Source organism: Mesoplodon mirus (genome assembly GCF_964341445.2).
Source record: "Mesoplodon mirus genome assembly, chromosome: 10".
In the NCBI taxonomy this organism is placed as follows: Eukaryota; Metazoa; Chordata; class Mammalia; order Artiodactyla; family Ziphiidae; genus Mesoplodon; species Mesoplodon mirus.
Window position 1 is genome coordinate 49,219,605 of NC_138986.1, and position 25,628 is coordinate 49,245,232.

The 25,628-nt window shown below is 36.7% G+C and overlaps 1 protein-coding gene across 5 annotated transcripts in view; it reads left to right on the top strand.

Annotated features, from left to right (window-relative positions):
- Positions 1 to 25,628, top strand: part of WASF1 (WASP family member 1) — a 93,449-nt gene that overhangs the window by 41,589 nt on the left and 26,232 nt on the right. For all 5 annotated transcript variants that reach the window (XM_082634399.1, XM_082634401.1, XM_082634400.1 and 2 more), the window contains exon 2: positions 23,432 to 23,592. In XM_082634399.1, coding sequence (XP_082490525.1) covers positions 23,460 to 23,592 — 133 coding nt within the window. In that variant the 5' untranslated portion in view covers positions 23,432 to 23,459. The remainder of the gene's footprint in view (positions 1 to 23,431; positions 23,593 to 25,628) is intronic.

A 25,628-nucleotide genomic window follows, 5' to 3' on the forward strand; every position in this document is an offset into this window, starting at 1 on the left:
TCCATGAAAAATGAAATTGGAATTTTGATAGGAATTCAGTGCATTCAGAATGCATTGTATCTGTAAATGGCTGGGTAATATGGACATTTTAACAATATTAATTCTTCTAGTCCATGAACATGAGACATCTTTCCATTATTTGTGTCTTCAATTTCTTTCATCAGTGTACTATAGTTTTCAGTGTACATATCTTTTACCTCCTGGGTTAACTTTATTCTTTATTCTATTTTGTTGTTTTTGATGCTATTGTAAATGGGATTATTTTCTTTATTTCTTTTCTGGATAGTTCATTGTTAGTGTATAGAAATATAGTTGATTTTTTTTTTTTTTTTTTTTTTTGCGGTACGCGGGCCTCTCACTGTTGTGGCCTCTCCCGTTGCGGAGCAAGGCTCCGGACGCGCAGGCTCAGCGGCCATGGCTTACGGGCCCAGCCGCTCCGCGGCATGTGGGATCCTCCCGGACCGGGGCACGAACCCGTGTCCCCTGCGTCGGCAGGCGGACTCTCAACCACTGCGCCACCAGGGAAGCCCAATATAGTTGATTTTTTTATGTTGATTTTGTATTCTGCGACTTTACTGAATTTTTTTTCTTTCTTTTTTTTTTTTTGTGGTATGCGGGCCTCTCACCGTCGTGGCCTCTCCCGTTGTGGAGCGCAGGCTCTGTACGCACAGGCTCAGCGGCCATGGCTTACGGGCCTAGCTGCTCCGCAGCATGTGGGATCTTCCCGGACCGGGGCACGAACCTGTGTCCCCTGCATCGGCAGGCGGACTCTCAACCACTGCGCCACCAGGGAAGCCCCAACTTTACTGAATTTATCAGTTCTAACAAATTTTTTTGGTAGTCTTTAGGGTTTTCTAGATATACTATGTCATCTGCAAACAGACATAATTTTACTTCCTTTTTACCAATTTGGATGCCTTTATTTCTTTTCTTTTCTTTTTTTTTTCTTTTGCCTAATTGGACTTCCAGTACTGTTGAATAAAAGTTGTAAGAGTGGACATCCTTGTCTTGTTCCTGACCTTAGAAAAAAGCTTTAGCTTTTCACTGTTGAGTATGATGTTGGATGTCAGCTTGTCATATATGACCTTTACTATGTGAGATATGTTCATTCTATACCAAATTTGTTGAAAGCTTTTATCATGAAAGAGTGTTGAATTTTGTCAAATGCTTTTTCTGTATCTATTGAGATGATCATGTGATTTTTATCTTTCATTTTATTAATGTGATGTATCACACTTATTGACTTGCATATATTGAACCATCCTTGCTTCCCAGGGATAAATCCCACTTTATCATGATACATGATTCTTCTAGTGTGCTGTTGAATTGGTTTCCTAGTATTTGGTTAAGAATTTTTGCATCTGTATTCATCAGGGATATTGGTGTACACTGCTAAGTGTAGTGTAATGTCCTCATCTGGCTTTGGTGTCAGGGTAAAGCTAGCCTCATAAAATGAGTTTGGGAGTGTTCCCTTCTCTTCAGTTTTTTGGAAGGGTTTGAGAAGGATTTGCTTTAATTTTTCTGTAAATGTTTGATAGAAATCACCAGTGAAACCATCTGGTCCTGGGCTCTTCTTGGTTGCGAAGTTTTTGATTATTGATTTAATTTCCTTACTTGTTACTGATTTGTTCAGATTTTCTGTTTCTTCATAAATTAGTCTCGGTAGTTTGTATATTTCTAGGAATTCATTCATTTTTTCTAGGTTATCTAATTTGTTCATGTATAATTGTTCATAATAGCTATCAATGAACGTTTGTATTTCTCTGGTATCATTTGTAATGTTTTTTTTTAACTTCTGATGTTGTTTGAGTCCTCTCTCTTTTTTTCTTGGTTAGTCTAGCTAAAAGGTTGTCAATTTTATCTTTTCAAAAACCAATTCTCAGTTTTATTGACTTTTTCCTGTTGTCTTTCTAGTCTTTATTTCATTTATATCTTCTCTAAGCTTTATTATTTTCTTCCTTCTGCAAACTTTGGGCTTAGTTTGTTCTTTTTCTCATTTCTTGAGGTGTAAAATTAGTTTTTTTATTTCAGATCTTCCTTTTTTCTTAATGTAAACATCATTTTAAGCCTCACTCTTAGAACTGCTTTTGCTGCATTCCTTAAGTTTTGGTATGTTTTGTTTTTCTTTTTATTTGCTCAAGATATTTTCTCATTTCTTCTTTGACCCATTGGTGGTTCAGGAGTGCCAAGGACTTTTCTAAAAGCTCTATGTGTAATAGCCAACTTCATAAACAACCCTTGAGGTAGGTGTTGTTATTATCTCCATTTTAAAGATGAGAAAATTGAAGTACAAGTGGTCTCAGACAGTAAATAATGGGGCTGAGAAAGTAGTAAAATACCCTCGTGTGATGAAAATGGAAATGGCATAATTTTATTAGAGGAAATTTGGAAATAAATACTTCAAAGGCATTGAATTTTTCATATTCTAAGAAAATAACCTGAAACTTGCATTAAGATTTATATAATGAAAAATTTTCCAGTAGTATGTATTATAGTACTTTTAAAGTCACCAAAATGTCCAGCATTAGGGGAATCCAAATAAATTATGATAAATCTTATAGACTATAATGTAGACATTAGAAAGCATTTTTCCCTGGTGTTTGTGAGGATATGGAAATATAATTTGTAGAAAATTTTTAGAAGGTTATTGGTCAATATTCCAAAAAATTAAGGAATATACCAACAGTTTGATGTCAACAGGTCTTCTGCTAGGAATTTAATGGATATTCTTGTACAGGTTGGATATGGTGAGACTGGAAGGAGTCAAAGAAAAATCTGTTTCTAACTTTCTACTCTTCAATGGAACTGTTAATTAAAATAAGAAAGAGATAGGGTTTTTTTCTGGGGAAAAATAACAGCTTTGGTTTGGGGCTTGTTGATTTTGAGGTTTATTCATAGGGAGTAAACAGTATCTGAAAATACATATCTGAAGATAAGAGAAACACTGGCCTGAGAATGAGAGAAAGACAGTGGGAAGGGGGAATAAAATTTTCCATATCTTGGCATAAATCACATGCAGGAGGCTGGGTGGGCTTATTCTCATCCAAGGTACATACTGATGTACGTTTATACTTTTTTTTAAAATGTGTTAATCTGTTTCGGTTGGTGAAAGAATCATTTTGTTTCTCCTCTTAAGTGAAATTTTGCTCAGTTGCTGAATAGTGAACTGTTAGAATGGTTTTATAAAGTGTATGTTATATAAATTCATCTTAATATAATAGAAGCAATAGAGTATTATAAGACACACATGCATACAGATAGGTTCTGTTCCTGGCCCTGACTCTTGAGCCACTCATTCCACCTCTTTGAGTCATGTCTTTGGCTTGGCCTATGGTTCTCAGACTGAATATTTTTGGGTGTTTGTGAGTTTTCTATGAGAATTCAATTTTTTATTTTTATTTTAAAAAGGACTTAGTGAGTCCTGTCAAGTAATTTTAGTATCTCTGCTTATGATTATGTTTAGCATAATTTTGGTGCCAAATAGTACAGCTTTAATTATTTCAATCTAATAATGATATTACAGGGGCACACTTGCTACATAAATGTTGTGTTTGTAAATAGTAAAGCCTAAATAGTGTCAATCAGGTAATGAATGAATAAAATTTCACAGCAGTTTAAATAGAGAAAAGACTCTTGTACATAGTAGGATAGGCATAAACAAAATAAAGGAGGTTTTTGGAGCAGTCAGTTCAAGATTCATATAGCAAGCAGGATGGAATTAAAGCAAAATGGTTTCATTGTATTTAATACTGTTATTTTGAATTTTATTGGTTTTTGTTGAATTTATTTTAAATCTATTTTGGTTTCATAGATTTATATATATATTTGGCATAAGAGTTATAAGCATAAGGATTTTACATCTGATTGTACATCCATATACAGCTAAGTAACATTACATTAAAAATAATTTAAGCTAATATCAAGGGTCTGAAAGTTTTTTTCTCTTCCAAAAAAGTGCTAATGTGGTACTTCCCTGGTGGTCTAGTGGTAAAGACTCTGCACTCCCAGTGCAGGGGGCATGGGTTCGATCCCTGGTCAGGGAACTAAGATCCCGCATGCTGCACGTCACGGCCAAACAAAAAAAAAAAAAAAAAAAAAAAAATTGGCTAATACATTATTCAGTTTTTGATGTGTAAACGTTAAAATTTTCCCTATACTATATATCACTTCACTGTTAACTTTAAGATATTTAAGGAGGTCTTTTAAACTCTTGTTTGGTAAATTTCAACAAAACAGAGAAATGAAATTCGTCCCATTATGGATATACAGTTCCACAGAATAGTATGGCTGTTGTTATTGTCAGTGGTCATCATCCATTCTGTTTCATAGTACACATGAAGAGAAAGGTACAATTCAACATTGGAGAAATTAAATTGTTAACAACGCAGAGACCCATGTTTTGCTGTGCTGTTCCCTACAGAAAGAAGATGGCTGGAAATTTCATATGAGTGGGGAAACTGGAAGGTGAAATGCTAGGAATATTGTTTTACCCAGGCTCTCTACTCTAGAAGTCAAGTGAACTCAAGTTACAGGGTATGGAGATGGGAACAGTGTAGGGGAAAAAAGGAGTTAAGTGTATCTAAGATTTCTCCTTTGGGGCTGAAAGAGATAAAAGTAGATATATGGAGAATAATGAAATATAAAGAAATAAAAAGGGAAAAAGAAAGTCACTAAATGCTCCTTTACCCTCTCACTTAGTTTTGGTTTTAAAAGCCATCATTCCCCCATAACCCTATGCCGCAAATACCATGAAATTACTCTCTCTGTGATCCCAGTTACCTGGTTATATTTATTACTAGTATTGGTCATAAATCTCTTCCTAATCTCGTAGACTTTGTAGATAGGGAATAATATTTCATATAATTGATGTGATTTAGAAATAATTTTCAGTTTTGGCTGACATAGGAATTTTCTTAAGCCAAGAATTTGGGCCTCACCCCTACATCTAATCCATCATCAGTCCTGTTGATTCTACTTTCAGGATATATCTTGAATTGACATGCTTCTATGTCACCATCATCTAGTCCAAATGACTACTATCTCTGTTATCTGGACAACTTCTGTCATCTTGTACCTGGGTTTTCTAACTGGGTTTTGTAGCATTTATTCTGCTATCACTCACCCCCCTCCCCCAAGTCTCCATGCAGCAATTAGAATGAACAGCAATTCCTGATCTTGGCACTTCTTTGCTTAAAATTCTTAAGTGACTTCCCATTAGGATACATTGAAAATCTTTGACATTACCTTCAAGGTCCTACTTGATCTGACCCCCTACTGACTCTCAGTCTATGTTCACTGTACTCTCATCCACCGTCCTGCTCTCATAGCTGCCAGTACATTAAACCCCTTCGCAGTTAAGGGCCTTTGCATGTGATGCACCTTCTAAGTTAGAATGAAAACATACACACACATGCTCCAACTCCCCCAACCTAGCTAGCTAATTCCTAATAATCCTCTGGTGCCAACTTAAATGTCATTTTCTTGAGGAAATAGATCTCTTTATAATACCTAGTACTTTTTACTTCATTGCACTTATCATAAGTATAATTAGATACTAAATTCTAGCTAATCCCTGGGAGATTGTTTTTGCTTACTGTTTTATCTTCAGCAGTTAGCATAGTGCTTGAGCCATTGGTGTTCAGTAATTGAATGTCTAGATGAATGGATGGATGGCAGTGTGTCAATATTGCCATTTTCATATAAAGTACAACATATTTATAGGTAATTATTGCTTTTAGAGATATTACTTTCCAATAGAATAAAGAACACCTGATCTCGTTTTTCAGATAATTTAATCTGCATTTGTGGTTTACATACCTCAAATTTCAAATTAACATCTCTTAAAGCACTAAAAATAACCTTGGAGTGATTTTATGCCTGTATGATTTATCCAAGTGAGTTTCAGTAGTGGTTGTATTAATTTAAAAGAAATACATATTTTCTTTGAGAGTAACATGGAATCAAATTTGACCACACTGAATCTCATTTCCACTCTAGAGGTGTTTAACAATATTAATTATTTCATTAGCATCCATTTTTCTTTTTGAATCTAACAGTAACATCAGTAATGAATTGCAGTGTGTAGCTTATTTCTTCATTTTTTTTTGCTTTAGTTCATATAGCAGTGTATTCTTTTCAACCAAAATTTAATACTTTGCTATTGTGACTTGAGGTGAAAAATATAATTTCTTTTTCGTAAAGATAGCACTCTTCTGAGGGCAGATTCTTTAAGCAAGGGCCAGAGCACCTCAAAACAGTCAAATAACTGTAGATGTTCTGCATGATCAATAGTTCTTTAATCCTGTGAGTGCCTAGTTTGGCTTTGTCATTTTTTCGTGTGTAGAATTTTAGAGATTCATGAGTAGTGAGTAGTTTTAAAGCTTACTGCTCATAACAAAGGGGAAATTTGTTATTTTTATATATTCCCAAGGAATATGTAAATTTATTTAATTCTTGTGTTATGCATAATTAAGTGGCTTCTACTCTTAAGGAGGTAGGAAATTTCTTAAAAAGTATTTGCACCCTCAGAAATTCTTAAAGTATTTAAAATACTGAAATTTGTTTTTATTAGAATAATCATTTTATTCTAACCTGTTCCCTTAGGTTCCATAATACAATATAATCCTTTAGTTTGAATCCTTATAAAATTTGAAAATTATATTTCCATGATTTAACATAAAGTTTTTCTTATTTAATATTAATGTCATTTAAAAAAATCAGAAATACCCTTAAACAATCATAGATTAGTTGTTTCATTAGCATATTAGTGAATATAAGGAATTAATACCTGTCATTGATGACATAATAAAATACTTTTAATTCTTAATTCTTATGCTTTTTCTATAACCTGCAAAGCAATTATTAACTGTAATTACTTTATGGCAGTCTTTTAAAAAGCAGCTATTTTATTTTCCTTGGAATTGCTAACTAAAGGAGTCCTTTAAATATTTAAAATAAATTTTATGGGCTATTTTTGAGTTCTGAAAATGATAATTTATTTTTCTAATACTTAAAGCCATAAAATTGCTATGATACCTGATCTTGGGTTATTTTTAACACTTTACATATTACTTTATACTTTTGTGTATATGTATGTGTGTATATGCATGTCTGTGTGTGTATATTATATATATATATATATATATATATAAAATATATAACTGGTCTATGTGGTCCATGCTTTCTCTTGGGAGGGTGAAACAAGTAAGCCTGTGATTCCACAATACAAATAGAATAGAAAGATATTATTTTTCTCAAATGTATTTTCCATGCACATAGAAAAGAGCAACTCCTTAGAATCATAATTAAATAGTTGCTTTAGAAAGGGGTGTGTGTGTGTGTGTGTGTCCTCTCCACTCAGTAACCTAAAGAATTTTTTTTGCCTCCTTACAGTTAACAGTTTTCTTCTTTTTCCCTTTATTTATCATCAACTATTGAACATCTTCCATTTCTTAGATCTTGGAAACACAAGCTGAGTAAGGCAAGATTTTTTTGTCCTCTAGGAGTTCTTATTCAAGCATAGACATGTAAACATATAAGTGTAATACAGAAGAGTGTAATCGGTAGTATTTGGATAGACGCATATGTAGGTCAGAGTTGAGGGCGCCAAAGAGTAGATAGTTACATCTGCCTGGGGCTTAAATCATGCTTCAGAAAAGAGGTAATGCTTGAGGCTAGTCTTGAACAGCTATTCTCTGTGAGGATAAAAGAGGGAAAAGCATTCTAGACAGAGAACAGCATGAGAAAAGGCAGGATTGTAAAGCAGCAAGGTGTGTTAGAGCATAAGGTAGAAGGAGTGTAGTATGAATGAAGCTAGGAGACATTGGGAGGGACTAAATCCTGAAGAACTTCGTATATTATGTTTGGACTTTATCCTGGCAGCAATGAACCATTGAAGAGTTTGTTTTTGTAGGACAGTGACATTACCAGATTCAAAACTTTGACAATATTCTTAACGCTGTGATGGGAGTGCTGATATAGATGGCATGGCAGGAAAAAGCTGTAAGCCTCAAGACAGAAAGTCTAGTTCAACCAAGTGAGAGATGACCAGGGCTTGAATTAAAGCAGCAGAAGTTAGAATAGAAAAGGAACAATAGAATATGAGAAATGTTTATGAGATAGAATTAGTAAGGCTTTATTTCCTATTGGATATAGTTGGGAACTGTGGTGGGACAGAATTAAAGGTGATGTCTAGATTTGAAGAGGAAATATAATGAGTTAACTTTTGGACATATTGAATTTGAGGGATGTTACAGAACTTCCAAGTACAGATGTCCGGGAGATAGTTGCATAAATGCATTTACAGGTTAGGAGAGAGATTTGAGTTGGAGTTAAGAATTGTTGAGCTTTTCGATAAATATATATTGAGTTATTTTTATGTGCCAGTGATGTACCCAGCATTCAGCATGCTATGAGGAACAAACTACACGATATCTGCTTTAAAACTAATAAAGGAGGGCTTCCCTGGTGGCACAGTGGTTGAGAGTCCGCCTGCCGATGCAGGGGACACGGGTTCATGCCCCGGTTCGGGAAGATCCCACATGTCGCGGAGCTGCTGGGCCTGTGAGCCATGGCCACTGAGCCTGCGCATCTGGAGCCTGTGCTCCGCAACGGGAGAGGCCACAACAGTGAGAGGCCCACGTACCGCAAAAAAAAAAAAAAAAAAACCTAATAAAGGAGAGAAACAGAAATCAGTCATGAAGATATATCATTACAAACTGAGACAAATGCTATAAGGAAACATTATAAGGTCCTATGAGAAAATTTTAACAGAAGGACCTGATCTAGTCTGGGGCTGGGGCATCAGGGAATGCCCTTATTTGAGTTGAAATCTGAAGAACTAGTAGGAGTAGGGAAGAGAGGGAATGTGGGCAAGAAGAGTATTCCAGGCAGAGGGAACATCAGCATCATACTAATAAGGTTGTCAAACTGAGTTAAAAAAAATAATGAATGAGGATCAGCACTTCAAGATGGCGGAAGAGTAAGACGCGGAGATCACCTTCCTCCCCACGGATACACCAGAAATACAGCTACACGTGGAACAACTCCTACAGAACACCTACTGAACGCTGGCAGAAGACCCCAGACCTCCCAAAAGGCAAGAAACTCCCCACATACCTGGGTAGGGCAAAGCGGAGAGATCCCTACACAGAGGATCGGTGCCGAGCGGCACTCACCAGCCCGAGAGGCTTGTCTGCTCGCCCGCCGGGGCAGTCGGTACTGGGAGCTGAGGCGCGGGCTTCGGTCAGAGCGCAGGGAGAGGACTGGGGCAGGCGGCGAGAACTCAGCCTGAAGGGGGCTAATGTGCCACAGCTAGCCGGGAGGGAGTCCGGGAAAACTCTGGAGCTGCCGAAGAGGCAAGAGACTTTTTCTTCCCTCTTGGTTTCCTGGTGCGCGAGGAGAGGGGATTAAGAGCGCTGCTTAAAGGGGCTCCACAGACGGGCGCGAGTCGCGACTGAAAGCGCGGAGCCCAGTGACAGGCGTGGGACGCTGGGGCTGCTGCTGCCGCCGCCAAGAAGCCTGTGTGCGAGCGCAGGTCACTGCCCACACCGCCCTTCCGGGAGCCTGTGCAGCCCGCCACTGCCGGGGTCCCGGGATCCAGGGGCGGCTTCCCTGGGAGAACGCACGGCGCGCCTCGGGCTGGTGCAACGTCACGCCGACCTCTGCCGCTGCAGGCCCGCCCCGCACTCCGTGCCCCTCCCTCCCTCCCGGCCTGAGTGAGCCAGAGTCCCCGAAGAGGCTGCTCCTTTAACCCTGTCCTGTCTGAGCGAAGAACAGACGCCCTCCGGCGACCTACACGCAGAGGCGGGGCCAAATCCAAAGCTGAGACCCAGGAGCTGTGAGAACAAAGAAGAGAAAGGGAAACCTCTCCCAGCAGCCTCAGAAGCAGCGGATTAAAGCTCCACAATCAACTTGATGTACCCTGCATCTGTGGAATACATGAATAGACAACACATCATCCCAAATTGAGGAGCCCGGAGTCAGTGCTGTGCCTCTGAGGTGGGAGAGCCAACTTCAGGACACTGGTCCACAAGAGACCTCCCAGCTCCACATAATATCAAACGGCGAAAATCTTCCAGAGATCTCCATCTCAACACCAGCACCCAGCTTCACTCAACGACCAGCAAGCTACAGTGCTGGACACCCTAAGCCAAACAACTAGCAAGACAGGAACACAACGCCACCCATTAGCAGAGAGGCTGCCTAAAATCATAAAAAGTCCACAGACACCCCAAAACACACCACCAGACGTGGACCTGCCCACCAGAAAGACAAGATCCAGCCTCATCCACCAGAACACAGGCACTAGTCCCCTCTACCAGGAAGCCTACACATCCCACTAAACCAACCTTAGCCACTGGGGACAGACACCAAAAACAACAGGAACTACGAACCTGCAGCCTGCAAAAAGGAGACCCCAAACACAGTAACATAAGCAAAATGAGAAGACAGAAAAACACACAGCAGGAGAAGGAGCAAGATAAAAACCCACCAGACCTAACAAATGAAGAGTAATAGGCACTCTACCTGAAAAAGAATTCAGAATAATGATGGTAAAGATGATCCAAGATTCTATTTCCCAGATCCAAAATCTTGGAAATAGAATAGAGAAAATGCAAGAAACAGTTAACAAGGACCTAGAAGAACTAAAGATGAATCAAGCATCGATTAAAAACACAATGCATGAAATAAAAAATACTCTAGATGGGATCAATAGCAGAATAACTGAGGCAGAAGAACGGATAAGTGAGGTGGAAGATAAAATAGTGGAAATAACTGCTGCAGAGCAAAATAAAGAAAAAAGAATGAAAAGAACAGAGGACAGTCTCAGAGACCTCTGGGACAACATTAAACGCACCAACATTCGAATTATAGGGGTTCCAGAAGAAGAAGAGAAAAAGAAAGGGACTGAGAAAATATTTGAAGAGATTATAGTTGAAAACTTCCCTAATATGGGAAAGGAAATAGTTAATCAAGTCCAGGAGGCACAGAGAGTCCCATACAGAATAAATCCAAGGAGAAATACGCCAAGACACATATTAATCAAACTGTCAAAAATTAAACACAAAGAAATCATATTAAAAGCAGCAAGGCAAAAACAACAAATAACACACAAGGGAATCCCCATCAGGATAACAGCTGATCTCTCAGCAGAAACTCTACAAGCCAGAAGGGAGTGGCAGGACATAATTAAAGTGATGAAGGAGAAAAACCTGCAACCAAGATTACTCTACCCAGCAAGGATCTCATTCAGATTTGATGGAGAAATTAAAACATTTACAGACAAGCAAAAGCTGAGAGAGTTCAGCACCACCAAACCAGCTTTACAACAAATGCTAAAGGAACTTCTCTAGGCAAGAAACACAACAGAAGGAAAAGACCTACAATAACGAACCCAAAACAATTAAGAAAATGGGAATAGGAACATACATATCGATAATTACCTTAAATGTAAATGGACTAAATGCTCCCACCAAAAGACACAGAGTGGCTGAATGGATACAAAAACAAGACCCATATATATGCTGTCTACAAGAGACCCACTTCAGACCTAGAGACACATACAGACTGAAAGTAAGGGGATGGAAAAAGATATTCCATGCAAATGGAAACCAAAAGAAAGCTGGAGTAGCAATTCTCATATCAGACAAAATAGACTTTAAAATAAAGACTACTAGAAGAGATAAAGAAGGACACTACATAATGATCAAGGGATCGATCCAAGAAGAAGATATAACAATTGTAAATATTTATGCACCCAACATAGGAGCACCTCAATACATAAGGAAAATACTAACAGCCATAAAAGGAGAAATCGACAGTAACACACTCATAGTAGGGGACTTTAACACCCCACTTTCACCAATGGACAGATCATCCAAAATGAAAATAAATAAGGAAACACAAGCTTTAAATGATACATTAAACAAGATGGACTTAATTGATATTTATAGGACATTCCATCCAAAAACAACAGAATACACATTTTTCTCAAGTGCTCATGGAACATTCTCCAGGATAGATCATATCTTGGGTCACAAATCAAGCCTTGGTAAATTTAAGAAAATTGAAATTGTATCAAGTATCTTTTCCGACCACAATGCTATGAGACTAGATATCAATTACAGGAAAAGAGCTGTAAAAAATACAAACACATGGAGGCTAAACAATACACTACTTAATAACGAAGTGATCACTGAAGAAATCAAAGAGGAAATTAAAAAATACCTAGAAACAAATGACAATGGAGACACGACGACCCAAAACCTATGGGATGCAGCAAAAGCAGTTCTAAGAGGGAAGTTTATAGCAATACAATCCCACCTTAAGAAACAGGAAACATCTCGAATAAACAACCTAACCTTGCACCTAAAGCAATTAGAGAAAGAAGAACAAAAACATCCCAAAGTTAGCAGAAGGAAAGAAATCATAAAAATCAGATCAGAAATAAATGAAAAAGAAATGAAGGAAACGATAGCAAAGATCAATAAAACTAAAAGCTGGTTCTTTGAGAAGATAAACAAAATTGATAAACCATTAGCCAGACTCATCAAGAAAAAAAGGGAGAAGACTCAAATCAATAGAATTAGAAATGAAAAAGGAGAAGTAACAACTGACACTGCAGAAATACAAAAGATCATAAGAGATTACTATAAGCAACTCTATGCCAATAAAATGGACAACCTGGAAGAAATGGACAAATTCTTAGAAATGCACAACCTGCCAAGACTGAATCAGGAAGAAATAGAAAATATGAACAGACCAATCACAAGCACTGAAATTGAAACTGTGATAAAAAATCTTCCAACAAACAAAAGCCCAGGACCAGATGGCTTCACAGGCGAATTCTATCAAGCATTTAGAGAAGAGCTAACACCCATCCTTCTGAAACCCTTCCAAAATATAGCAGAGGGAGGAACACTCCCAAATTCATTCTACGAGGCCACCATCACCTTGATACCAAAACCAGACAAGGATGTCACAAAGAAAGAAAACTACAGGCCAATATCACTGATGAACATAGATGCAAAAATCCTCAACAAAATACTAGCAAACAGAATCCAACAGCACATTAAAAGGATCATACACCATGATCAAGTGGGGTTTATTCCAGGAATGCAAGGATTCTTCAATATACGCAAATCAATCAACGTGATACACCATATTAACAGATTGAAGGAGAAAAACCATATGATCATCTCAATAGATGCAGAGAAAGCTTTCGACAAAATTCAACACCCATTTATGATAAAAACCCTGCAGAAAGTAGGCATAGAGGGAACTTTCCTCAACATAATAAAGGCCATATATGACAAACCCACAGCCAGCATCATCCTCAATGGTGAAAAACTGAAACCATTTCCACTAAGATCAGGAACAAGACAAGGTTGCCCACTCTCACCACTCTTATTCAATCTAGTTTTGGAAGTTTTAGCCACAGCAATCAGAGAAGAAAAGGAAATAAAAGGAATCCAAATTGGAAAAGAAGAAGTAAAGCTGTCACTATTTGCAGATGACATGATACTATACATAGAGAATCCTAAAGATGCTACCAGAAAACTACTAGAGTTAATCAATGAATTTGGTAAAGTTGCAGGATACAAAATTAATGCACAGAAATCTCTGGCATTCCTATATACTGATGATGAAAAATCTGAAAGTGAAATCAAGGAAACACTCCCATTTACCATTGCAACAAAAAGAATAAAATATCTAGGAATAAACCTACCTAAGGAGACAAAAGACCTGTATGCAGAAAATTATAAGACACTGATGAAAGAAATTAAAGATGATACAAATAGATGGAGAGATGTACCATGTTCTTGGATTGGAAGAATCAACATTGTGAAAATGACTCTACTACCCAAAGCAATCTACAGGTTCAATGCAATCCCTATCAAACTACCACTGGCATTTTTCACAGAACTAGAGCAAAAAATTTCACAATTTGTATGGAAACACAAAAGACCCCGAATAGCCAAAGCAATCTTGAGAACGAAAAATGGAGCTGGAGGAATCAGGCTCCCTGACTTCAGACTATACTACAAAGCTACAGTAATCAAGACAGTATGGTACTGGCACAAAAACAGAAAGATAGATCAGTGGAACAGGATAGAAAGCCCAGAGTTTAACCCACGGACATATGGTCACCTTATCTTTGATAAAGGAGGCAGGAATGTACAGTGGAGAAGGGACAGTCTCTTCAATAAGTGGTGCTGGGAAAACTGGATAGGGACATGTAAAAGTATGAGATTAGATCACTCCCTAACACCATACACAAAAATAAGCTCAAAATGGATTAAAGACCTAAATGTAAGGCCAGACACTATCAAACTCTTAGAGGAAAACGTAGGCAGAACACTCTATGACATAAATCACAGCAAGATCCTTTTTGACCCACCTCCTAGAGAAATGGAAATAAAGACAAAAATAAACACATGGGACCTAATGAAACTTCAAAGCTTTTGCACAGCAAAGGAAACCATAAACAAGACCAAAAGACAACCCTCAGAATGGGAGAAAATATTTGCAAATGAAGCAACGGACAAAGGATTAATCTCCAAAATTTATAAGCAGCTCATGCAGCTCAATAACAAAAAAACAAACAACCCAATCCAAAAATGGGCAGAAGACCTAAATAGACATTTCTCCACAGAAGATATACAGACTGCCAACAAACACATGAAAGGATGCTCAACATCTTTACTCATTAGAGAAATGCAAATCAAAACTACCATGAGATATCATCTCACACCAGTCAGAATGGCCATCATCAAAAAATCTAGAAACAATAAATGCTGGAGAGGGTGTGGAAAAAAGGGAACACTCTTGCACTGCTGGTGGGAATGTGAATTGGTACAGCCGCTATGGAGAACGGTATGGAGGTTCCTTAAAAAACTACAAATAGAACTACCATATGACCCAGCAATCCCACTACTGGGCATATACCCTGAGGAAACCATAATTCAAAAAGAGACATGTACCAAAATGTTCATAGCAGCCCTATTTACAATAGCCCGGAGATGGAAACAACCTAAGTGTCCATCATCGGATGAATGGATAAAGAAGATGTGGCACATATATACAATGGAATATTACTCAGCCATAAAAAGAAATGAAATTGAGCTATTTGTAATGAGGTGGATAGACCTAGAGTCTGTCATACAGAGTGAAGTAAGTCAGAAAGAGAAAGACAAATACTGTATGCTAACACATATATATGGAATTTAAGAAAAAAAAATGTCATGAAGAACATAGGGGTAAGACAGGAATAAAGACACAGACCTACTAGAGAATGGACTTGAGGATATGGGGAGGGGGAAGGGTAAGCTGTGACAAAGTGAAAGAGCGGCATGGACATATATACACTACCAAACGTGAGGTAGATAGCTAGTGGGAAGCAGCCGCATAGCACAGGGAGATCAGCTCGATACTTTGTGACTGCCTGGAGGGGTGGGATAGGGAGGGTGGGAGGGAGACGCTAAAGGGAGGGGATATGGAAACATATGTATATGTATAACTGATTACATTTGTTATAAAGCAAAAAAATAAAATAAAACAAAATTAAAAAAAAAAAACAAAAAAAACAAAAAATGAATGAAAAAGAAACACCTAACTGCATGCTATGAAATGACATGTATAAACCATAGAGATAAGGATACAAGAAAGTTGAAAGGAAAAGGATGGGAAAAGCTATATCATGCAAGAAAAAGCCGTATTACTAGATATAAAGAGAACTTTATAGTGATAAATGTACTTGATAACATAGTCCCAAAATGTGTAAATCATATGGAGAATTTGATAAATCTGTAATCATAGTGGAAGATCTTAACACATCTCTCTGATAGAACCAGAAGACAAAAAAATAATTAAGACTATAGAAGATTTGAGCACAATTAGCAAATCTAACTAATGGACATATGTAGAACACTGTAACCACCAACAACAAAATATACATTCTTTATGTATAACTGACTATATGCTGGGCAATAAAGTAAACACAAATACATTTTAAAGGATTGAAATAATACAAATATGCTGTCTGACTATAATGCCATTAAGCTAGAAATTAGTAACAAAAAGATAATTGGAAAATCTCCATATGTTTGTTAATCAAAATAATATACTTCTAGATAACCCATGGAGCAAAAATAAATCACAGTGCAAATTAGAAAATATTTTGCAGTAAACCATAACAAAATTATTACGTATCAAAATTTGAGGGATAGGGGCTTTCCTGGTGGCGCAGTAGTTAAGAATCCGCCTGCCAATGCAGGGGACATGGGTTCGAGCCCTGGTCCAAGAAGATCCCACAGGCCGCAGAGCAACTAAGCCCGTGCACCACAACTACTGAACCTGCGCTCTAGAGCCCATGAACCACAACTACTGAAGCCCACATGCCTAGAGCCCATGCTCTGCAACAAGAGAAGCCACCACAATGAGAAGCCCGTGCACTGCAACAAAGCATAGCCCCCGCTCGCTGCAACTAGAGAAAGCCAGCGTGCAGCAACAAAGACCCAATGGAGCCAAAAATAAATAAATTTATTTTTAAAAAATTTGAGGAATACAGTTAAATATATGCTTAGAGGATAATTTATAGCTTTAAAACCATATGTCTGAAATGAAGCTGAATATCAATAAGCATCTATATCAAGAAATTTTTTTAAAGAGCATCATATTAAACCCACTGAAAGCAGGAGAGAAATAATAAATCAGCAATAATGAAATTCAGTAAAGCCAAAAATTGGTTCTCTAGAAAGATTAATAAAATCGATAAACCTTTTGTGATTTAAAAAAAAGAGCATGCAAAATTAATATAGTAAATGAAAGCGAGGATATTTTACAATCTTATAATCATAGGAAAGTCATAAGAATAATCTGATGTCAATAAATTTGAAAATTTAAATGAAATAGATAAGTTTCTAGAAAATGCAGCTTACCAAAAATTAACAAAAGAAATAGAGAATGTCAAAAATTCTATGACAATTAAAGAAAGAATTCATAATATTTTAAAATAATTTTTATTGGGAATATAGTTGATTTACAATGTTGTGTTAGTTTCAGGTGTACAGCAAAGTGAATCTGTTATACATACATATCCACTCTTTTTTAGATTCTTTTCCCATATAGGCCATTATAGAATATTGAGTTCCCTGTGCTATAGTAGGTTCTTATTAGGTATTTATTTTATATGTAGTAGTGTATATGTATCAATCCCTATCTTCCAATTTATCCCTCCACTCCTTTACCTGCCAGTAACCATAAGATTATTTTCTACATCTGTAACTCTTTTTCTGTTTTGTAGCCTTTTAAAATTTTTTATTATTTATTTACTTTGGCTGCATTGGGTTTTCATTGCTGCACACGGGCTTTCTCTAGTTGCGGTGAGTGGGGGCTACTCTTCATTGCGGTGCACTGGCTTCTCATTGAGGTGGCTTCTCTTGTTGAGGAGCACAGGCTCTAGGTGCACGGGCTTCCATAGTTGTAGCACCCAGGCTCAGTAGTTGTGGCTCACGGGCTCTAGACTGCAGGCTCAGTAGTTGTGGCACATGGGCTTAGTTGCTCTGCAGCATGTGGGATCTTCCTGGACCAGGGCTCAAACCCGTGTCCATGCATTGGCAGGCGGATTCTTAACCACTGTGCCACCAGGGAAGTCCCATAGCCTTTTTTAAGATTCCACATATAAGTGATATCATATATTTGTCTTTCTCTCTCTGACTTACTTTACTCAGTATGACAATCTCTAGATCTATCCAAGTTGCTGCAAATGGCATTATTTCGTTCTTTTTAATGGCTGAGTAATATTTCATTCTATATATGTGCCACATCTTCTTTATCCGTTCCTCTGTTGATGGACATTTAGGTTGCTTCCATGTCCTGGCTATTGTAAATAGTGCTGCAGTGAACATTGGGGCACATGTGTCTTTTCAAAGTGTGGTTTTCTCCAGATATATGCTCAGGAGTGGGATTGCTGGATCATATGGTAGCTCTATTTTCATTTTTTTAAGGAACCTCCATACTGTTCTCCATAGTGGCTGTACCAGTTTACATTCCCACCAACAGTGTAGGAGAGTTCCCTTAAGAATTCATAGGGCTTCCCTGGTGGCGCAGTGGTTGAGAGTCCGCCTGCCAATGCAGGGGACAAGGGTTCGTGCCCCGGTCTGGGAGGATCCCACATGCCGCGGAGCGGCTGGGCCCGTGAGCCACAACTACTGAGCCTGTGCGTCTGGAGCCTTGCTCTGCAACAAGAGAGGCCGCGATAGTGAGAGGCCCGCACACCGCGATGAAGAGTGGCCCCCGCTCGCCACAACTAGAGAAAGCCCTCGCGCAGAAACGAAGACCCAACACAGGCAAAAATAAATAAATTAATTAATTAATTTTAAAAAAAAAGAATTCATAATATTAAACCTTCCCACAAAGGAAACTTGAGGCTAAATGGCTTCATAATTGAACTATACCAAACTTTTAAGAAAAAAATTATGCATATCTTATACAAATTCTTCCAAAGAATAGTTGAAAGAGGGAACATATCCCAACTTGTTTTATTAGACCAGCATGACCTTAATACAAAAGACTTCTCAAGGACAATACATGAAAGGAAGATAATAGACCAATTTCTTTCATGAACATAAATGCAAAAATTAATAAACTTAGTAACAAACCAGAACCAAATCCAGCAATACAATAAAAATGATATAATCTTCCTATTTTGAGGTCAGCTGATTAGCAACCTTCATTCCAACTGCTATTTTAATTTCCCTTTGCCATGTACTACAGTCACAAATTCTGGGGAATTGAACATAGATTGCTTTGGAGGGCCATAATTTTGCCCTGCCGCATACATCTCAACCAGGCTGTGTTTATTCCAAGGATGCAAAGCTGCTTAACATTAAAAAAATCAATCAATGTAGTTCACCACATTAACAATAAAAGAAGAAAGTCACATAATTATAATAGATGTAGGAAAAAATTATAGAATCAACATTATTTTTTAAAAATCTTAGCAAATTAGTAATATATAGGAACATCCTTAATCTATTAAAAGGTGTCTACAATGGAGAACAGATTTGTGGTTGCCAAAGGGGAGGGAGATGGGGGAGAAAGGGACTGGGTGTTTGGGGTTAACACATGTTAACTATTATATATAGAATAGATAAACAGCGGAGTCCTACTGTATAGCACAGGGAACTGTCTTCAATATTCTGTGATAAACCATAATGGAAAAGAATTTTTAAAAGAATGTATATATAATATAATATAATATATAATATAATAATATAAATAACTGAATCACTGTGCTGTCTAGCAGAAATTAACACAACATTTTAAATTAACTATACTTCAAGGAAAAAAAAGTGTCTACAAGGCAAAGCAACAATAACAACAAAAACCCTATATCAGGCATCTTGTGAAATATTGAAGGCTCTCCCTTTTGGTTTAGGAAAAAGACAATAATACTCTATTTCACATTGTATTAAAGGTTCTATAGGTTTCCCTGGCGGCGCAGTGGTTGAGAGTCCACCTGCCAATGTGGGGGACACGGGTTCGTGCCCCAGTCCGGGAGGATCCCACATGCCACAGAGCGGCTGGGCCCGTGGGCCATGGCCACTGGGCCTGCGCGTCCAGAGCCTGTGCTCCAAAATGGGAGAGGCCACAGCAGTGAGAGGCCCACGTACCGCAAAAAAAAAAAAAGTTTCTAGCTAATGCAATACGGGAAAAAAAGGAAGAAAAAAATAAAATTAAAAATAAATGAACATTAGAAAGGAGGAAATAAACAATCATTAATCATATAGATTGTATACATTTTTAAAATTCAAAATAATTTTAGGTAGGTTAGTGGAGATTAGGAAAGTCTCTGGATATGCAGTCAATATTCAAAAATTAACTTATTTTCTATATATACAATAAAGAGAAAACAAAATATGCCATTTCTAGTATTGTAAAAAAAATCATATACATACAAATGAATCTAACAAAGGATGTATGACTTCTGAAAATTATAAAACATTATTAAGAAACATTCTAAAAACCTGAAATAATTGGAGGGATACACTATATTCATGGATAGGAATATGCAGTGTTGTACAGATATCCCTACTTCCCAATACGATCTATAGATTTAGTACAGTTCTGGTCACATTCCCAATAGGTGTGTTTGTGTTTGTGTGTATAACCTGATAATCTGATTCTAAAATTCACATGGAAGTACAAAGGGCCAAGAATAAACAGCATTTTTGAAGAACAAGGTAGGAGGACTTACCCTATTTGATATCAAGACTTACTGTAAAGCTCCACTAAGATTAGCTCTAGACTCAAAATGGATTTAAAAATACATAGAAACTTGGTTTATGACAAAAGCGCCACTGTAGAGCAATAGGGAAAGAACAGTCTTTTCAGTGAATGGTGTTGAAATAATATGTAAGAAACTTGACTGCTACCTAACACCATTCACAAAAATTAATTCCATGTCAATTATAGATTAAAAGTGCAAGGCAAAACAACAAAGCTAAGAGATAATATCATACTTATGATCTTAGTGTATAAAATTATTTAAAAACCTATGCTTTCATACTAAACCTAAAACAAAAAGATTGATAAATTCCATCACTTTTTCATAAAAGACATCAAGAGAATGAAATAGCAAGTGACACAAGAGAAGATGTTTTCATCATATATAACCTTTAAATGATTCATATCCAGTGTTCCTACAAATCAACCCTAACACAACAAATGGTAAATAGAAGGTGGGCAAGAGCATTGACTAGGCACTTCTCAGATGAGAAAAATCCAAAAGATAAACACATGAAAAGGTGCATAAACTCTCAGTAACTGGGGAAAACATAAAACTGCAGTAAGTTATCACAATTTACCTACAAGAATTGCTAGATTTTTAAAAACTGACAGTACTGAGTGTTGTGAGGATGTGGAGCAGCAGCAGCCTCTTACACTACTGAAAGGACTATACATTGGTACAGTCGCTCTTGAAACAGTTTGACATCATCTTCTAAAGTTCAAGCTGTGCATATCCTTAACCAAGCTATTCTCCTAAGTATATTTCCAACAGAAATGTGTAGAGTAAGACACATTTGTAAGACTTATACATGAATGTTCATGGTACTGTTATTCATAATAGCCTCAAACTGGAAACACTCATGTATATAATAGCAACATTAAATGTGTAAATAAATTGTGGTGTAGTTATACAGTGGAATATCTTACAGCATTGAAAATGAACATCCTACGGTTACACAAAGCAACATGGATGAATGTTACTAATATGTTGACTGTAAAGGGTAAGACACAAAATAATAATACATATCATATGGTTCTATTCACATAAACTTCAAAAAGCAATAAAAACAAAACTACAGTGTTTAGAGTTATCTGCTTAAGGTGTGAAAGTATAAAGAAAAACAAGGAAATGTGTATTGTAAGAGTCAGAGTAATGGTTGCCTTTGGGGAGAAAGGAAGCGAGGGTGACTGGGGAGGAGACCAAAGTGGGACGGTTCTGGGGTTTTTACTTCTTATGTTAGCTTGCTAGGTGCTTAAATCATTGAGCTGTACAATTTTGTATACTTTTTTTCATACATCTTTCATGTTGTACAATTGTAAAAAGGTTTAAAATTGTAGAGAGAATGCTGAGCAAACAGATCGGAGAGGACAGATTTCATGTAAAAGTTTGTTTTTAAAGAATGGTGATGAGTAACACTTAAATGCAATGAGATTTATCCAAAACTTTCCATTTGGTAGTGATTAAAGCTCAGTAAATACTAAATGCCTTCCTTCAGTAAACATTGTTTACCAGTAGGTAAGTACAGGCAGTCCTCACTTTGTATGGTAGTGTGGGACCAAAAAGAAAAAAAGATGACCATACAAGATAAAACTGTACAAAATGATCTTAATAATCAGTGGGAAAAAATAACAGTTGTTCCATAATCTTTAAAAATTTTTGTCAAAACATTAAAAATTCTTCTATGTTTGTTATAAATATATAGGGAAATGAAAAAAATAGTAAAGCTAATATTAATTTAGTACAATGTAATATGAAACATTAGAAACAATTAGAATTATAGTACTTTATTTCTTTGTAAAAAACTTAACCAAGAGTAGTTTGAACAGTGCTTTGCCTTCTCCTTGTATAACTTAGAAAAACAGAGTTAGTAGAGTAAGCATCTTTTCTGTGCCATGGCAAATTTTCTTACTCTGTTCTGCTAAATTTGGATCAGCTTCCAACACTTTATCCTTTGCACTTTCAGTGTCATGAAATATCTCCAAGAATTCCTTTATTGTGAAGTTTTTTGCTGTTGTCACTTCTTCTGGGACATCTTCCTTTTTGTCACAACTACTTTCCTCATTTACGTCAATAATTTCACCTTCACTAAATTCCTCTGACTGCATATCTGTGTCTCTCAAACAGTGGCAATGACAACATTCCTGCAATCAGCTGTTTTTTCTGTTACTCCACTTATATTCAATTTGAATTTCACTCCAGTGTCATCATTTTTCCTTTCTGTGCCACACTTTTATCTTTGTTGGCCAGTTCCCTCTTTCAGTTACCATTTTGTAAAATTTCGTATGAGTTTATCACTGGGAGGCAAGAAGGTAAACCAGCTACATGCTTTGCTGTCTGTAGGCGAACTGAGTAACAGATGAGAAGTGACCTATCACCAACAAACTTTGAAAAGAAGTGATGCAATTGGTCACTGAAATGACGTGCATCTCTTATTAACATAGTGACCTGTGAACTGAAGTGCCAGCAAAGAAGTTCATATTTATGTAGTTACTCACACTTAGTATACTGTGGTAAGTGAAGTTGGAACCATGTTGTTGGGGGACTGGTATTTAACTAAATTGTGGAAGCTGAAATTTGTGCATATGGGAAGCCTGGGAAGTGAGGACTGACTGTAATTCAAAGAAGGTTGAACCATTTGATCAATTAAATAAATATTTGGTTGGTTTTGTTTAGATTGAGGATGTAAGGCTACTTGGACTATCTGATTTCTGAGCTATTGAATGCCTGATACATTTTATGTGGAAGTGTAATTTTGATACTACTCTTGCAGTTTCTTTAATCCTTTTAGGTACTTCCTTACAGAGGACCTTTCATACTAACTCTCTAGAACAAAACCCCTAGTTGTAGTAAGTAAAATCAGTGGTTTTAAGAGAATAATAATGATGATGATTATGAATTCACCATGAAGCAATTGACATTGAAAGTAAGTTTTAAAAAAAAATATTTTACATAATGCTGACATTCTAATAATTGAAGATAAAAATGGTTAACAAATCAACTTTGATTCATTTAGTCCGGTGACTCCATTTTCACCATTTTTATACTAGCAAATATTTTATTATTAAATGAAAAAGATAAGGTCTCATTCTGTGTTGGTCGAAACTGAAAAGTGTTAATTTATTGTTTGATTTCCTACAGGTGAACTGGCATAGAGGTTGATCTCAAGATGCCATTAGTGAAAAGAAACATCGATCCTAGGCACTTGTGCCACACAGCACTGCCTAGAGGAATTAAGAATGAACTGGAATGTGTAACCAATATTTCCTTGGCAAATATAATTAGACAACTAAGTAGCCTAAGTAAGTATTTTTACATCAATTAAAAATATTACTCGCGGGCTTCCCTGGTGGTGCAGTGGTTGAGAGTCCGCCTGCCGATGCAGGGGACATGGGTTCATGCCCCGGTCCGGGAGGATCCCACATGCCGCAGAGCGGCTGGGCCCGTGAGCCATGGCCGCTGAGCCTGTGCGTCTGGAGCCTGTGCTCCGCAACAGGAGAGGCCACAACAGTGAGAGGCCTGCGTACCGCAAAAAAATATTACTCGCAAACCAGAATGTTATGCTTTAGGGTATTAAGACGATATTCTTGTGATTAAATTGGGGGGGGGATAGTTGATGAGAAGAGTACAAAGTTATCTTGAAAAATGTAATCATTTTAAGTAAAATTAATGCGTTTTAGAATCATTTCTTCTTCCCCTGTATGTTTCCTCTGGGAAAGGGAAATAAGGATAGAATCTTTAGGAACAGAATCACATGATGGTTAAGAAAGAATGAGATTGTTTTTAAAATATAATTCAGTCTGTAAAAGGTGGTGCTCAAGTTGTACTTTTGCTTGCTTGTTATCTCTATTTACTTTTTTAGAGGCTTAAACTATTTGTGTTTTGGGATGCTAGTATCTCTCTCTTTGTATACATACATACATACATATATATATATATCTTATTAGCATAGGGAAATATTTTTATATTACAAATATCTAAAAGTGAAAGATGTGGAATAGTAACTAGTCAGAGGATTAGGTTAGTCAGGTGACTAACCTTTCTTTTTATAATTGACTACTTAGCACAAGGTAAAAAGATGTTGTTAATCTGATTTGTTTCAAGTGAGAGCATTTGGACATACACATGTAGTCAGAGCAACATAGAAAGTTATATTTGAATATTCTTGGTTAGAGCACTAAATTTCTACATTGCCTATGAAATAGTTGTAAGAGTAAATTAAAAGACTGTTTCTTTGAATTTAAGTGTATTCGTTGTCCCATTTGGTGGGGGTTTTTTTTCAGGTTAGTTATCAGCAGTGAATCACTAACGTATTGTTTACTTGTTTCTTCCTTGAGAAATTCAATATAAAGTGTACTTTTGAGACAAGTCAAAAGAAAAGGCCTAGAAAGTACATTAATATATGATTATCCATATTGTTTAAAGTCATTTGCTAGCACTAATCGGTTTTATGATCTGTCAGATTCTATTAACATAACATAACTTCATATAAAATGTATATATTCTATATGTGTATGGGTATATCAGCTTGTTAATATTAAAATAACATGTTAAGAGCATAGAAATGACATTAATAAATTTGGTTAAAATATTTCTTTAAATTAAAATGAATATTAGATCTAATATAAACAGCTTGTTTTAGGTATATTTTCAATATAGAATTTAGAACTAATGTGTGTCAGTTTTGCAGTACTAACCTGTTTCTAACATAACCTGAAGGTGAAAATTTAAGGAATTTTCAAGTTTGATACAGAAAGTCCATATAAGCAACATCTGTCAGCAAGCACATGGTCTTGTAGCCAGACTGAAAATAGAAATACATTGTAAAGATATAACTAAATTAGGTTTTGGGTACTTCAAACTTGGAACCAGAGACTATAGAGGCATTTTCTAAGCAGTTTGTAGAGATTCAAAAAAAGAAAAAAGAGAAAAAGCATAAAATATTGTAGCAAGGTGTAACAATAGTTTACCACTCCAGAATTAAGCTCTCTGGCAGCTTTCCCATGTGACATAGTTGAGAACCTGGAATTAAATTTAAAAGGCCTCTAGATAGCCAGAATAAACAAGCCCAAGCACTAAAGACCATGCACATAAAATAACCAGTTGATCCCTCTCCCAACTTGTTAACTTTTACTTTGATAATTCAGACAGGGTTTATGATGTGGTTTCCAAACATTAATGTTTCAGAGCATTAAAAGAGGAGATACCGGGGGCGGGGGGAGATAATAGAAGCAGGCAGTACTGAAGCCAACCAAAAGATGTAGTTTATAGCAAAGGAAGAAGTGACATAAGGGAAAAAGCAACAAAAACTGGAAAGAGGCCATTTAATGTAAAAGCA